The following is a 16,293-nucleotide window of genomic DNA, read 5'->3' on the forward strand; positions in this document are numbered from 1 at the left end:
TCTCTGCGATTTCTTTCACATCGTCCTTCTCTATTATTAAATCGTGTTCCTTATTATCGGTCGTGTCCCTTACTACAACATCTTGCAGTAGCGGTCCGCGTCTTGTTATAAGTAGCTCATTTATGATTGTCCTTACCTTACTAAACGGCATGTCATTTGGCGGAAATTTATTCCTACATCTTGCTTCAACCATACTTCCCCAGGGATCTCTCTCTAAGATCTCACAAAATTTCACCCACGTTCTCTTTTTGCCCTTGGCAATTTCGTATTTCAACTTCCTCCTCATTTCCTTGGATTCCTTTATTAGAACATCTATTGCTCTATTCGCTTTTCTCTTCGCTGTCGTCGCCTTCCTCCTCGCTTCGACCACTGTTTCCCTTAGCTCGTTAATTCCGTTGTTCCATCAATATTTTCTGCATTTATTCTTCACCGTGCTATTTGCTTTTTTTCGATTTTTCCTCACGTGTGTTTTCTATGCACCTCAGTATTCTTTCCGCCCTGTTGGCTACGTCAATATTATTTATAACCTCATCCGTCAACATTTCGTCCAATTTCTCTATGAAAACATCAGGTTCGAGTTCCCTTGTCGATTATTTAAAATATTTCGATTTGCCGATGCAAACCTAGTCTTAAATTCGTGTAAAACGTATAAATGATCCGAGGCAGGATAAATACTTAAAACTTTGCTGCTCACATGTCTTTCTCCACCTGTTGCCTATACGTTCTTCCAATGCCTTCATCCTTCCCACAAAATTTTCAGCAATTCCTGCTCCAGATCGGATCTCACCATGTTCTCGTTGATACATTTTTAGTTTGTTGATCTCTACCCGAAGCGCCGCTTTCTAATAAATTGTCATTGTGCCCGTCAGTACCCACAGCGCTGCATGTGACACAGTTCTGTAGGCTGTAGACGATCTTATAAATGCGGCCCTTTGTGTCCTCTTCAAGATGTTTTTTACTCTTGGTCAACAGCGGTTTGGCCCATACGGGGAACGCATGAAGCGCCACTGACTCCCATACTTCATAGTAATGCTTCCTGACGGAACTAGTGGCACCGTTAACATTAGATAGGAACGCCCTCAGCGCCCCCATAAGTGCATTGGTCTTACCACAAACTTTCTCAAAGAGAACCACAAACCTCCTGCCGTTATTCAACTGTACCCCAAGGTAACTGATCTTTTTCTTAGTTCTTACTGGAGGGCCCTCAATCCAGATATCCATGACCTTGGGAATACGTTTCCCGGTGAGCAGAATTACTTTCGTTTTTTTCGCGTGCTGTGACTAGTCCATTCTCGGCACACCACCTCGTCATCACATTCATTGCCCTGCCCAAGCTTACCCCGATCTCCTCCTGGCTGGCCACGTGAAGTATCAGTGCCACGTCGTCGGCACATTCAAGCGAGGAATATCCTGAAGCTCCAGCAGAACGCCGTCGTAAACAAGAATCCATAACAGGGGACCTAGTATGGAATCCTGTGGGTCTCCCGCGGAAACTTTCCTCTTCACCGTCCCTCCGCTGTTACGGACTATAATCTTCCTGTCTTCTAGGTAACTGCCTGGAAGAAATAAAAGTTTCCGGAGCGTCCCTCTCGCTTCAGCCTCCAGCAGAATCTTATTCCAGTAAGAGTATTGAACGCGTTCTTGATGTCCACCACTGCGAGCACACATATCCGTTTTTTCTTTTTTTTTTTTTTTTTGAGGTGTCCGCCAATTCAACTACCCGGCGCAGCGCGTCCACCGTACTCTTCCTCCTGCGAAATCCAAACTGATTTATACGGAAAGGGTCGAACCCCAGCCTTTCCTCAATCAGATTCTTGAAAGTGTGTTCCCAGACTTTACTGAGTACTGGCAACACACTGATCGGTCGGTACGACGATAGTAGAGCGGTGTCCCTACCCGGTTTTGGGATAAGTACCACCCTCGCCACTTTCCATATCGCAGGTATCCTTCCACTGGCATTTACCGCGTTTAACGCTCTCAGCATCTTGTTAGTCCTCTTCTCAATTAACTCCTTCACCATCGCTTCACTTATTGCAGCTACGACCCTCGAGCCTGAGCCACATCGAGTCCCTTGCAACACACACCCCAACGTTCACCCAATATTCAACTCACTCCTTTTGTGTTTTCGTCCAGTGGCGGGGAGACGCGATCGCGTTGAAGCGCGTCAACGGGAGTCGTAAATTCCCGTTACGATTATATGAATCGACACCACGAGCAGGGCGATCCCCTTATTTCTTGTGGGATAATAGGGGTGTTTGTTTTTGAATACAACTGTAGTCTACAGTTATATAATATATATATTTACACCAGCTTACAATACTTGTTGCGTAGACAGGAATTGTGTCGTTTGACTTCGTCGTGTCGGAAAGTACAGTAGTTGATTGACCCGAAGGTTGATAGATTTGATGTGTTGTGTACCGAGAACTTGACTGACTGTCCGCTCCAATGCCATTATGGAGGAAAACTCGGTGAGGGTGTGCCCTTCTGGACTAAGTACGCAAATTCGTTGTCCACGTATTTCGGCCGGAAAGTGAGGGTCCGCGATTCCTATTGGTTATAGCTAATGTTAATAAATAGTCATGAGGAGAAAGTCTCCTGCAGATGTGGCCATGTGCGTCCTTGTTCCTGGGGAAAACCCGCTATTTCGCTGGGCAAACCTCCGCTTTCTCCGTAATTAGTAAGAGCGTGCAATAAACCTAAGGACTTTTTTAAGGACCATCCATAAACCGAAGATGTTTATGTGAATAGAGCTTAATAGCTAACAGATTTGGTTTATGGTGATTTCTTGGGTTTATTGCGCGTCAGTGCGACGATGGGTAGGCCTCGGCGGCCTGAACATGAAGGATATCGCAGGGACCATCTCACGCGACGTAACACCTTTCTCCCAACTCTTCGTCCCACTTCACACCCTTCGCACTTTGTCGCAATGAATTCTTGCATTCCTCACACTGTTAATTCTAGGAAACTTCTTACAATTCCGCGGAGACTCCTACACTCATACCTCTTCAATCTTCTCCAACCACACTTCTAGCGGGAGCAACCCGTCAACATATCCGCTTTCCAACGCGTTCCAATCGCGACTCTCAACTATCTTCGTACCCTGCCACGTTACTATCTTAAGGTTGTAAGCGACCTCGGCCGCCATTACTTTACTGGCGAGCTCGATCAACACACGCCCGGCTCTGATCCTCCTCACTGCTGTCGTCTCAGTAACACGTTGACCCCGGTGTGCACCACCGGTGGGTCACGCGTGTCTGTCCCATGGGGCGACGCGTATCGGGATGGGTCACGCGTATTTCATAAAATGGGTAGTACAAAATAGGTTTATGTTATTGTATCTTAACATTATAAACAGGAATTCGATAGTAAAAACATAACAATTCAATATTATAAACTTAACATAATTATTTACTTTTTTTTATGTAATTTTTGTAAAACGTTAGATGGACTGCCGGTTGGCCCCTACAACGATCACAATGTGTTGTTAATTTTTAGGCTTCATTCGCGGCATACTCTATCTTTTATTCTAGAAATACGCTTATAACATTTTTTACACTGTTGTCTTGTTTTACTCGCTGGCCCTTGGTACGACTGCAGAAAATGTGAATGTTTTTTGGGCAGTACCTCATTTTCATGTGACATTTCTTCCCTGTGGGTTTTCTTCACTGCCATTAAAAGATGATCAATAATTTCTTCGCGAAAATTTAAGGTTATAATACTTTTAGTAACCCCAATTTCATGTACATACCACGCATTTACGAGGCAAGTCACGCATATTAATTCTAGTACAATTTTTCTATACCATATTATGGTTCTGCGCAAACAACTATAATAGAATAAGATCTGATCGGATAGATCAGTCCCCGTTTTAGCATCATTATAAATGAAACAGTGTCTGGCTTTAATTTACTATTTCTCCCCTGAACAATAACACACCTGTGACTTTTTGAAGTAGCTAGCATACATACTGACATTTTGTTAGTTCATTTTAAAAATTTAATGTCGTTCCGATTTTGAAAATTCATAAACCATCCCGTTACTGTTTTTGTCTTGCCTGCGGCGGTAGAAATTTTTTATTTATTTTTATGATGCCACAAATAAATGTTCTTTTTTGCAGAAGTTCCTCGGCCAAAGGGACATTAGTATAAAAGCTATCGGTAAATAGTATGCGGTCTTCATTAATCAATCTATTCATTAATCAATATCATTACTAAATCATACGCATGTGTATTCTGGTTGCATTTTTTCCAGTATAAATATGAATGTTATAGGTGTAACCTTTATAGGCACAGTCTATAAAGTTTTATTCCATACTTATGCCGCTATATTGGCGAAAAGCCATGAAAAAAACACCTATGAAAAGCAGGATACCGATAAAAGTGTTCAATTCGTCTTTTGTAACAGGTTTCCAGGCCAGGTGATGTTTTCTGCTGTTAGATGCAGAGCTCTTCATGCATTGTACAGCATATTTATTGGATTGCTCAACCATCGTTTCTAATATATAGTGCGCGAGGAATAACTTATATAAAAAAAAACAGTCCGTATTATCAATTAACAGCTCTTCTTCTTCGAATACTTATGCATGCGTAGCGACGCGCAGCGATCTCGATATCGGGCACTGCAGAGCGGGCCACGTTCACAACGTCACGTAAAATTCGTGATGTGGAAATGAAGGAAGAGCTGAGCAATAGCTTAACTTGACTATCCATTTTAGTACCTGTCCTTTTAAGTACAATATTACAATGTTATGAAGTAGTGAAGTTACAACGTATTAAAATAATTGTTCGAACAGGAGCCAAAACTGTGCCCAAGACTGGTCTCGTGGTCCAATGCTCGCAGTTTTATATATTTGAGTTTGTTGGAATTTAGGGGCAAGGAGAGGATCCTGCCCTACGTGATAGGGAAAGTTTGGTGTTGGGCCGTGTGCAAAGGTAAGGTCAAAGTCTAAAGATTCATTATCAGATTGTGGATTTGGATTGTGTATGTGTATATGGCACCAACTGCTAGTCACCGTATGCGTCGCTTATATATACGCTAATCGTATATAACGTATTCGCGAAGTGACCGTGCAAAATTACGCAAGTGATTCCCATAATAAGGTCGCTAGGGTTTCCTCATTCATTCTACCAACGTACGTGTCTATCCAAAAACTCGTGCAGTGATTTATTAATTACACCTTAGTCAGCCACGTGTTTCCGCATCTAAATACATCCTATAAGTGATTCTGCGAGTGCATCCCCCTCGCAGTTCATGGTTACACGGACCGCTGTTCGTTAGGTCATAACCGTGCTATACAACTCCTTAAGCGTATAAAGTGTTCACCCACTCCATTTACTATCACATCCGTCAACCTAGTTATAAACATCTAATTAATTACTTCTATAGAAGCAGAATACCCGTCCAATAAATAAACAGAACCGTATAATTCATCCTTACAAGGCTCGAGCAATCTGTACCATGTCTACCATATTCTTATTTCGTGTTTTCTTGACCAAATACTACTTCGTTTGTTATTTAAATCTTAATTTTAATTATTCGACTATTTCTAACCATCTATCTAATAAATACTACTCGTCAACGCGCGATCATTTATTAAATTCAATTATATTATTTAATTTTTTTTGGCTCGGCATAGCAGCTCGTTCAAACATTGTATTTTCCGCTTGACATTGCTTGCTAATAAGTCATAGTTGCTCAGTTCATCAATATTTCTTTTGCTATTTTCAATGTATAATACGAAATACACCAAATAATCGGCGAGTCATTCTGTTTCTATTCAGCTTATCCTATTATTATTTATACCTCCTTTGTTCACGACTTTACCTCCTGTCTCAACTACGTAGCAAACGCTATGCCTAATTTATTATTTAATTAACTTCTTATATACTTATAATTGTAGCGATAAATACTTGCTACCGATACCATAGTTAATTTAATACGTTAAATTCCCAGTTATAGGGCGACATATCCAGTGACTTATCTACACCTAGATTACCGGTTCTCCCTAAAATTGGCAAGCAAATCTATTCAAGTATGCAACAAATTTATTATCTAATTTCTACCTTGCGTTTAAACATTGTCAACATAATTTTACTATACCATAACTACAGCTTCCTTTCAAATAATATCGAGTATTGTCTCTATTTTATTTTAGGTCCGGACCACCGTTCCCAACCAGGACATTTACTAAACTAGAATCTACCATTATTTAATTTCGCACTAACTATTGCCACTATTGTACAAATATTCAGCCTGTATGCATATTTTATGAATAATATTAAATAAATTATTTGTTTTTAAAATACCCCTTGACTCTATTTATCTACACTATCCTTTTGTCTTACGACCTACATCCATAATAGAGTCTTCTAACGGAGCCGGTGGGCCCGTTGATATCGAAGAGCAAATATCTAAAGGCTCCTATAAGGGCGTCGGCCTTCCCGCACACCTTTCCCAAGTGTGCTGCGAACCTTCTTCTGCAATCCAATACCTTGGACCCCAAGGTATCTCACGTCCTGTTTCGTCGTCAGGAGGTATCCCTCGACGTTCATCTCGATTTCCTTGGGAATCCGTTTGCCCGTCAAGAATGTCACCTCAGTCTTCTCACGAGCAATCCATAATCCACAATCGGCACACCACCACAAAATCACGCCCATCGCATCGGATAATTTCATAGTCGCCTCTTCCTGCTTAACCACGCCAAGTATGACCGCTAGATCGTCGACAAATGCTACCGCGTTTAGGTGGGGAATAGCTTTTAACTCCATTAATAGCCCTCGTACACCATGTTCCGAAGCAGCGGCTCCAGTATTGATCCCCGAGGAACATCCGCGTACACGTTCCTCATAACTGTTCCTCCCGTCGTTCTGACTATAATCCTTCTGTCCCCGAAATAATTTTCGAGGAGCGTCAACAGTTTCTTGGGTATCCCTCTAACATCCACTTCCCTCAAGATGACGCTCCAAATTATGGTATTAAACGCGTTTTTTACATCGACTGCTATCAACAGTTATCCTGTTCCTTTTTTTGGCCCAATCGGCAAGGCAGGTGCAGGGCGTCCATAGTACTCCTCTTCCTTCTGAACCCATATTGGTCTTCGTGAAATGAGTCTAGCTCCAGACTTTCCTCAATCAGACCCTTAAACGCGTGCTCCCAGACTTTACTCGGTGCTGGGAATACGCTGATCGGCCGGAATGATAATGTTAGTGCTAGGTCTCTACCCTGTTTGGCAACGATGACCACCTTCACCTCCTTCCATTTTGCCGGAATCTTGCTTTCAGCGTTCACCGCGTTCAATGCCCTCGGTTCAACTTCCTCCGTTCGTTCTTCTACCAATACTCTGGTATACCATCTACACAGACCGCCTTCTTCGAATTAATCTTCTTGCCGGTGTCCCGCAGGTCTTCCACCATAATCCTGCAGCCATCGTCATCCGCATCACCACCGTCGTTCAGATTTCTAGACCTAGCGTCATTACTTCTCGTCGGCCTCGTCAGGAAGAGCACGTCAATTTTGATACTAAGCCTGCCTGTAATCCTCTTGTACTGCTTGCCCCCTGCATCCCGGTCGAGGGTGGCCGTAAACTTCTTCCAGGCCAGCCCCGTACTCCTGAAGATAGCTAATCTAAGCCCTTTCCTGCTTTTCCTATATCCTGTTCACAATTGTTTGGCGTTTATCTCTTTTCTTTGTCTCTTTCTTTGTGCGTAACTTCCATTTGTGAAGATTTCCTCTCGGAGCTGCACGATCTCTTTATTACACCAATAGATCGGGGTCCTGCTTCCCCTAAACGGGAAGACTTTCTCGAGCGATACCTCGCAGGTTTCCTCAATAATACTCTGCAAGATATTCTCCTGACTTTCTATTACGCTTGCCCGAGTTCCCAATTCATAACGTCGAAATTTGCTAAAAACCTCTTGGGCACGATGTCGTTCGTCCAATAGCTAAAATGTCTCCTACTCCTAGGCGTAGCCAATCCCTTAAAATCATGTAAAACGTACCTGTGGTCCGAGACGCTGTAATCCCCCGGGACCACGGTGCGTTTACGTCTTTTAATGAGGCCGCCGCTGACGCACATAATATTCAGAAAGTTCCTCCTGGTACCCTTCTGGAATGTGAAACACTTTCCAACCCCGATAGGAGCAAGATGGTTCCTATCCAGAACCTCCGACAACATCCTACGCTTTTGTCCATCGTGGTACTACGCTAGGCCGTTGACTTGGCCTTACAGTCGCCGGAGATGATGACTCTCTTATGTCTTCCTATAGCATCCCCAATGAATACGTCGCGTCTCTCTCAGCGTATTCACCAAAGTTGCACAAACTAATGTTGGGTGAACAGTATCCACTCACGCAGAACGCTTGCCCTATTTTTATTCCGACATATCCCTCCTCCTCAGCCAACGTATCCTCGCTGGGGTGAAGGCCATTGAACCTTGTGGCCCAAATGGACGTATCCCCCTTTGTGTCATTATACCAGAAGGGGAGCTGCCGATTAGGTTGACAAATGATCACAACATCGGCCCGACGCTCCCAGACAAACTGCTGCATCAGATTCTGTGCAAGTTTGCTCCTATCGAGGTTGATCTGTAGTATTTTCAGAGTACCCTCTGGCGGTCCCTTTTCTAAGCAGCTTCCTGTACGTGGGGTACGCTAACGACGCTGTAACGTGCCTAGTCCATGTCTCGGACCCTTTACTACACATCCCACAACATGGTTTATTGCCGCAATTTGCGATCGTGTGGTCGCTCTCGTCGCATTTGCGGCATCGCTCCTTGCCCGGGCTGATCAACGTGCACCTGTTAGACGTGTGCTCAATCTCGTGGCACCTGAAGTATCTCACTACCCTTCGTACTGGACCCGCATCGTGGCTATGGTAAGGCCTGTTCTTACCTTCGCATGTCCCTCCTTACCGGAGAGATAAGATACAGATACCATTGCGATCGCAATTTGCTTGGCCCACGGCGCGGCCTCAGGGATTTGATTTCGACCTCGCTGGTGTCGCGTAAATTTTAGTGATAACTAGTTGAGTTCAGTAGCTGACTGCAAGAAGATTTGATGAACTGTCGTAGACCCGTCGCGAGTCGATAAACCGAGATGAAGCTAAAAAGATTCGGTTTATGGTTTTTCGTTAGGTTTATTGCAGGTCATTGTAACAATGTGTAGGTCTTAGCGGCCAGACCGTGAGGGACCTCGCACGGACCATCGCATTTGGCGCAACACATGGCAAGCATGCGTTCCAATTACCCCTGAATATCATGATAACTCAGACAGTATTCGGAAGATAACTGACGTTAATATGATATTATCACCAAATCATTCATAAACAACTTTATACGCTTAGCACATTACTAATAACTAAAAAGAGAGGTAGGCAACTAACACGAATAAATAAATAACATTAGTTACAATTAACTATGCAACCTCTCATATGGTTTTTGATTCATAGTAGTACGAGTCCTCCTCCATAAGTGTCACTCGGTGCTCGATTACCAAGCCATCCTGATTAGCTTTAGCCACCAGATGGCCCGCCACATCCCGTATACCTATCTACTGTTTCGTGTCGATAATTTATACCTGCAGGTAGCAGCACTCATTCGTGCATCGGCACACAGTCTGATATCAACTCTATACCCCTGCCCTAAGGAAGGGGCTTCCATAACAAAATGGCGACCGCCAGATAGACCCGTGCGCGTCTCTTCACATCGACCCACCGTTGGCTCCCATGATACGAAATTCTGCAGTGCCAAGTGAGTGCTACCACATCCTACCATCCACATCCAAAATCCTCAAAATTCAACCGGAGTTCAGATGCCATTCAAGCTGCTATCAACCGTGCCGAAACCATACAAAGTCAGTGCTAGTGTACTTTTGCACCATCATGTGTAACAATAATCTTTATTATACTATGTACTTTTTACAGTCACATACAGTTATGTTCTCAAAGTCAATATTAACTACTGTTATGTTGTTCAGATGTATCATTTTTAATCGGTTAAACAAAACTGCGACTAGAGTAAAAATAAACGGCTAGCATAGAACAGAATAAAAAATATAAAAGTAACATAAGATAAACATAATAAAATAGTGTTATCCACCGACATGTCGCAATTTATTAATAAGTTTTATTTCATCTCAGCAGCATTTGGCTCAACGGCGGAACTCACTACGAGCCTACTCTATCTCAGCCAACTGCAACGAGATTTATGGAGGAAGCCATCATCCCAATATGTCGCAAACTGCCCAGTATCGTACACGGCACTCTCGTACAGCCCAGGCGTAGCGATATCGAATTCAAGCTCTGGAGTACAGGCCACTTATCAAAACATGGCGCTGAGAGCCAGTCACCGTATGCATCGCTTTTATTCGGGCCGAACAAGTGCGTTATAGGTGGTATCGTAAAATGATTATTCAAATTACACAAGTGTCATCAGATTTAGATCACTAGCAATTATTCATTTACTCTACCATCGCTCGCGTACCTACAAAACTCGTACAGTGTTTGTTGGCTACACATTCATTGCCCATGTTTTAATGCATCACTGTAAATCCTGCATGTGTATTAATCAAGCAAGTGCATTCACTAATAATTGCTTACCGTTACTGGCTTACACGAGTCGCAATTCATTGGATCTTAGCAGTGCTGCACGACTCCACAAGTATTATTACGTGTAAACCTTCTCAATTTTCTATAACCTCCGCCAGAAGGATTATTAAATCCACTTAATTTATTACCTTGAGACAAGAATGAACAGAACCGCTACTTGAACAGAACCGTACTCTTCAACCTTGTCAAGGCTCCAGCAACAATAAGGTATCTGTCATGAGATCGTACTATTATTAACAATTTTACAAGTTTATCAACAACTTAAACATTAATATTAGTTATTCGACTTATTACTTGTGCTTTAATTAGTAAAGACTATACGTCCATGTGCAACCGTTAATTAAATTCAATTTATATTAATTAATTAATTAATTTAATTAATTTTAGGAACGGCACCGCAGCCCTTTCAATAATTAACTAATCATGTTTATTCACCCTGGCAAGGTGAGTCAATGTTTATATATAACTAATTCACTCTTCATTACAAACTTTAAAATCATACTAATGTTATACATAACAATTATACTAACTTTTTGGGACGGCGTAGCAAGCCCCATCAATACTAACGATTCATCCTCTTTCCTCTTGACAAAATAAGCCTGCTAAGATAAATAACCATTTCTTTTTATTCCCAATTCTCTAGATCTACTTATATATCTCTATTTAACTATTACCGTTTATTATTTACATAACACCTACAACGACAACAACTTATTTTTATAATAAATATTATTATAAATTTTAACATTTATTAAATATAACATCTAATATATTTTATTTTTTATATTTTCCGCTTGACATAGAATGCCTATGAGCCATTGTTGCTCCGCTCATCAATATTTCTCTTTTTTATATTTCTATTGCTGTGTTCCGTTTTTAATACGAAATACACAGATTATAACCGATGAGTCATTCTATTTTTATTCAGTTTATCCTATTTTTATTTATTCGGTTTATCTCCTTTGTTCTATACATAACTGTTATACCAAATTTATTATTTCATAACATTAATCTTAATGTACCTTCCTATATATTTGTAATTTGTAGCAATATAGCCTATCTACCCATATACCACAGTTAATTTAATTCGTTTTATTTTCTATTTAGGACGAATTAACCAATGATTATCTACACCTAAATTTCTAGTTCTCCATAATTTTGGCAAGCTAATCTATTAAAGTAAGTAACCAGTTTATTTTCTAATTTCTACATTGTGATCAATTTATTGTGTTCCCATTAACCTTACCATAATTTTACTTTACTTTAACTGCAATTTCTTTTCAAAAACTGTCGATTTGTTATTTTTATTTTATTTATTTTATTTTATTTTAGGTCGGACCACTGATCCCAACCTATCTCCAACCTTCTTTTTCGCGAGGAGGAGAAAATGCGTTACGCGTACCCAGTGACCCGTGTCACCGGGACTCGGCAGATGGTGTCGTCATACCCACTAAAAACCCTTCCTCTGTCTACTGTACATGTTAGCACAAAATCTCGTCGGAACAGCAAAGATAAGTATTACTTTGGTGAGACTCGAGACGTAATCACACCATATTACGATAAAACTCCCGTACTACTCTTCACTGAATTTTCCTCACAGTAGGGTTATCATTTCTCCCTCTTATCCGTTCCAGTAAAATCTCCTGAGTTTGTCTGATAGAGTTTTAATACATAACGATCATAGAGAACATAAATTAGACATAGAATGGTTAGGATCCTACACCATTGAAAAAGTTAAAATACCTTATTATGAAATTTTGATAGACGGCAATATCAAGAAAATTAATTCCGCAGTAACGGGCCCACCACTGTGCCCTGAGGAACTCGAGAAAAGATTTTTCTTATGATCGGATCACACGGGTTGTTGAAAACTACGACTAGTTCTCGAGAACCGTCGTAAATTTGTAAGAGAGACTCCTACGCCTCGCCTCTTTCAAACATAACTAACCACCGCAAGGTATTAAACGCATTATCACCGATGTACATCATAACGCAGACTAGGCCCTTCTTTCTGCAAGTATCGGCAAACTTGCAGACCTGCGATATGGCACCGATGGTACCTTTTCTCTTGTGAAACCCAATTGGAATCCATATCCAATTCCTTCTTAATGGCTGACTTGAACGTATTTTCCCAGACCTTGCTTAACTCCGGCAAAATGCTTATCGGCCTGTACGATGATGACAACAGCGGATCCTTTGCTGGTTTTTGCAGAAGCATCACTATCGCCACCCTCCACACCGCCGCAATTCGTTCAGACCTATTTATATTATTAAACAAGTCCAGGAGCCGCCTAAGTTGTTGTTCCGCGATGATCCTAACGATCTCCCCAGGAGCCCCTTCCACGCCCGCAGCTCTCCTTGGGTCACACTTCTCAATTGCCGTTCGCAGGTCCTCCTCCGTTATACGCAGATCTTGCCCCTCTTCCTCATGTGTCTGCGGGATCTGAAACCTATACACTTCGTCTCTGTCCTTAACATCGGACAGGCCAATGAGCCTGTAACATGCCTTGCATTTACACCCTCGTGCCTACAACATATCGCACATCTTACCGCATTTGTACAATCCTTCATCACATGCTCCTTACTGCCACACCTCCTACACCACCACCGTAACCTGCATCCGCCAGGGTGCCATCCTCAACGCTCTGACCTCGACACTTTCACCCCTCTATATTCCCCACTCTCTTCTCATACCTTCCACCAACTCCTTCTTGGTGGTCATACACCTTAATTAAGATCGCTTCCTTCCTCCTCCGCGTATTCGTTATCCCCTTGCCACTTCCTCTCTCTCCGTCTTCACTTGCACGAGCACCGGAGTATGGTAACCCATCGGGCCCCCTCCTTTCACTCCTTCTCCTACTAACCGTATTCCATCCCTTCGAGTCCCTCCGAGTACATAGTTGCTCCGTCCTATTGTATAACCGAACCCTAACCTTTTTCTTTTTCTTTTCTTTTTATGCGAGGAGGGGAAAAATGCATTACACATACCCAATGACCTGCGTCACCAGGTTATGTGGGACTCGACAGATGGTAAAGCCGTACCCATTAAAAACCCCTTCCTTTCCAATCCTTCGTAAAGCGGATGGTCTCGCCGGCAACGCTAAATAAGCGTTACTTTGCTTCGGCGAGACCACAATCGACGCATCAACTCCTTCTAATATTGTACTGGCACATTCTAATCCGCGATAGCCCCTGGGGGTCACCTTCCTCTTCTTCCTGCTCGAACTTTAGCTATTTCTTGTGCTTGCCTTGCCTTCATTATTGTTCTGTAAGAACTCCAGAACTGCCCCCAGGTATGGTCGTTGGCCAAGACCAGTGCGATTATGTTGTCCGCTGTAAAGGTGTCACTCGTCATGTTCTCTAGGGTGGTGCGCTGTACTGTCCATCTCGGACACCTCAATAAGGCATGCTCGGTATCATCCGGGCTCGCATTACAGTGCCACCATTTATCGAAGACAGTTTTCTTGTTGATCATAACCCTGTACCTGTTGAAGATACCATGCCCAGTCCACAACTTCATGGTGAAATGGTCGATGCTTCTCTTCCTCTTCCGAAAGCTGGATGCATCCTCGATCAGCCTCCTCGTCCAAGTATTTGTGTTGAACCTGGACCATTCCCTTCTCCACTCCTCCACCGCTTTCTCTTCATGCAGCTGAAGCTGATTTAAGGACACCTAAAGGAGGATTTAAGGATCCTCGAGGTCTGGTCAAGCTAATTTCTTCCTGACCTCGTAAATTCTCCCACGCCACCGTGTCCTGATATGAATAGGCATGGACCCGTCAACACGCACAGCACCGCATGCGAAACTGTCCTGTAGTTCGTAGAGGTACTTATCAAGGCACTTCTCTGAGCCCTACAGAGCTCGCCCACTGTTTTGGCCTTACTAAGCGCATCCACCCACACCGAGGAGGAATATAGCACAACCGATTCCTATACAACTGATAATACGACTTGCTACAGACGTCGGAGGAGCCGTTCACATTCGGCAGGAGCCCTCTGATGGCTGCTCAATAGCATCCGCTCTAGCACAAACTAGCTCAATGTGGTCGATAAAATTTATTTCAGAGTCCAACACCACGCCTTAGGCCTGTCGACACTTACGCTTCGTCGCGACCTTGCTTATGTTTCGTCGATCTCTCGTAAACAGTCTGTCAACGGTAGTATAATATGTACCGACAAAACCGTTGGAATGTTCTTTGCTCTCGAGTGCCGCTACAGTATGTTTTGTTGTTTCTCAAATTTGTTTATCGTTATTTAGATTAATTATTTCTGAACAGATTTTATACCACCCATAAAATGATGATAAATAATAGAAAAAGACGTATTAACATAAATCGGAATTATTCGGAGCTGTCGGAAGATGAGCAGATAAATTCAAATTTGGTACGAGGAAGATGTAATAATAATAATAAAATATTTCGAAAAATCACATTCAACGCGTCCGAATCCGAAGAGGACACTTGAACTGAATCCAGGAAAGATACCAGAAAAATTACATGGACTAACGAATTATTCCAGCCAAATATTCATAAATTTAATTGCGAGCATTCGGGAATAAAAATATCAATTAGTTATTCGGCATCAGTTTTAGATTTTTTCCAATTGTTCTCTTCCGAAAATTGTATAAATGTCATTGTCGACAAACGATTATCGGAGTAGAGTTGATGAGAATGCTAATACGATAAATTCCCGACACACTTCTCCCCCAGAAATTTATTGCTTTCTCGCCATCAAATTATTAATGTCGCGAAATAAAAAACTGTCACATTGCGAATATTGGTTTAACGATGAATTGTTCAAGAGCAAAAATTTTGGAGAAATTATGAACAGAGATCGATTTGTATATTTGCTAAAAATCTTACATTTTAATACGAATAATGTGATCGCAGATGGTGATAAATTGTATAAAATACGACAAATTTGCGATATGTTCGGACAAAGTTATCAGAAGGCATTTTATCTTTTCGAAAACTTGTACTTTGATGCGGGTTTACTCCTTTATAAAGGGAGATTATCGTTAAAACAATACATTTCCTCTAAAAGAAATAGATTTGGGATAAAATTTGTTATTCTATGTGATACCCAATCTGGATATGTACAGGGTCTTATTATTTATAGTAGATCATTGAATACTGTAAGCTGCGAAAATGAAATTATCGGCGAATCAGAGCCTATAGTCGTGCGACTATTGAAACCTTATTTAGGCAATTTTATAAATTTCGTTGTTGGCACGACAAACGATTATCGGAGCAGAATTGATGGCGTGAGCGTGTTAAAGGAAGTTTTTTCATCGAAAAACACCGTCAAAGTAGCTCCGGTTGCAGAGAGGCGTAAACGCGATCGCTGACAAACTTTCTCGCGCACAGTGCACAGTTTTGTCGCGGCGGTTCTACTTTACTTGTTGTCTACTACTATCTTTTACTTGTGTCTCGTTTCATTGTTCAGTAGTTTAACGCTTTGCGGACGAGTGTCGGCAAATAGCCGCCCGAATCTGTTCACAGTTGCGAACGCTTGTTATGAAGTGGCTAACGTACGTCTATTTTTTCGAGCGATAATCTTATGCGTAATGAATAATTATAAGGCATAAGTATGTTAGTACTTTTATGTAGAGTACAAGGAACTGTATCGATTGGTGCTGTTAAAAGTATAAGTTTCCATTTCTAAAAAAGGTTGCATTTTTCTGATGCACCG

General features: G+C 41.9%; 1 protein-coding gene and 1 long non-coding RNA gene across 2 annotated transcripts in view; both read left to right on the forward strand.

Moving 5' to 3' along the window:
- LOC139996357 (uncharacterized) overlaps nucleotides 1–11,397 on the forward strand; it is a 48,937-nt gene extending 37,540 nt beyond the window's left edge. Inside the window, exon 3 of the mRNA XM_074112137.1 lies at nucleotides 10,138–11,397. Coding sequence (XP_073968238.1) covers nucleotides 10,138–10,402 — 265 coding nt within the window. The 3' untranslated portion in view covers nucleotides 10,403–11,397. The remainder of the gene's footprint in view (nucleotides 1–10,137) is intronic.
- On the forward strand, nucleotides 4,715–6,245 carry LOC139996602 (uncharacterized). The gene is made up of 3 exons (XR_011802308.1): nucleotides 4,715–4,931; nucleotides 5,953–6,031; nucleotides 6,155–6,245. It is a non-coding gene; the product is annotated as an uncharacterized lncRNA (long non-coding RNA).
- Nucleotides 11,398–16,293: the final 4,896 nt, after the last annotated feature.

This window comes from Bombus fervidus, chromosome 18 (genome assembly GCF_041682495.2).
Source record: "Bombus fervidus isolate BK054 chromosome 18, iyBomFerv1, whole genome shotgun sequence".
Taxonomy (NCBI): domain Eukaryota; kingdom Metazoa; phylum Arthropoda; class Insecta; order Hymenoptera; family Apidae; genus Bombus; species Bombus fervidus.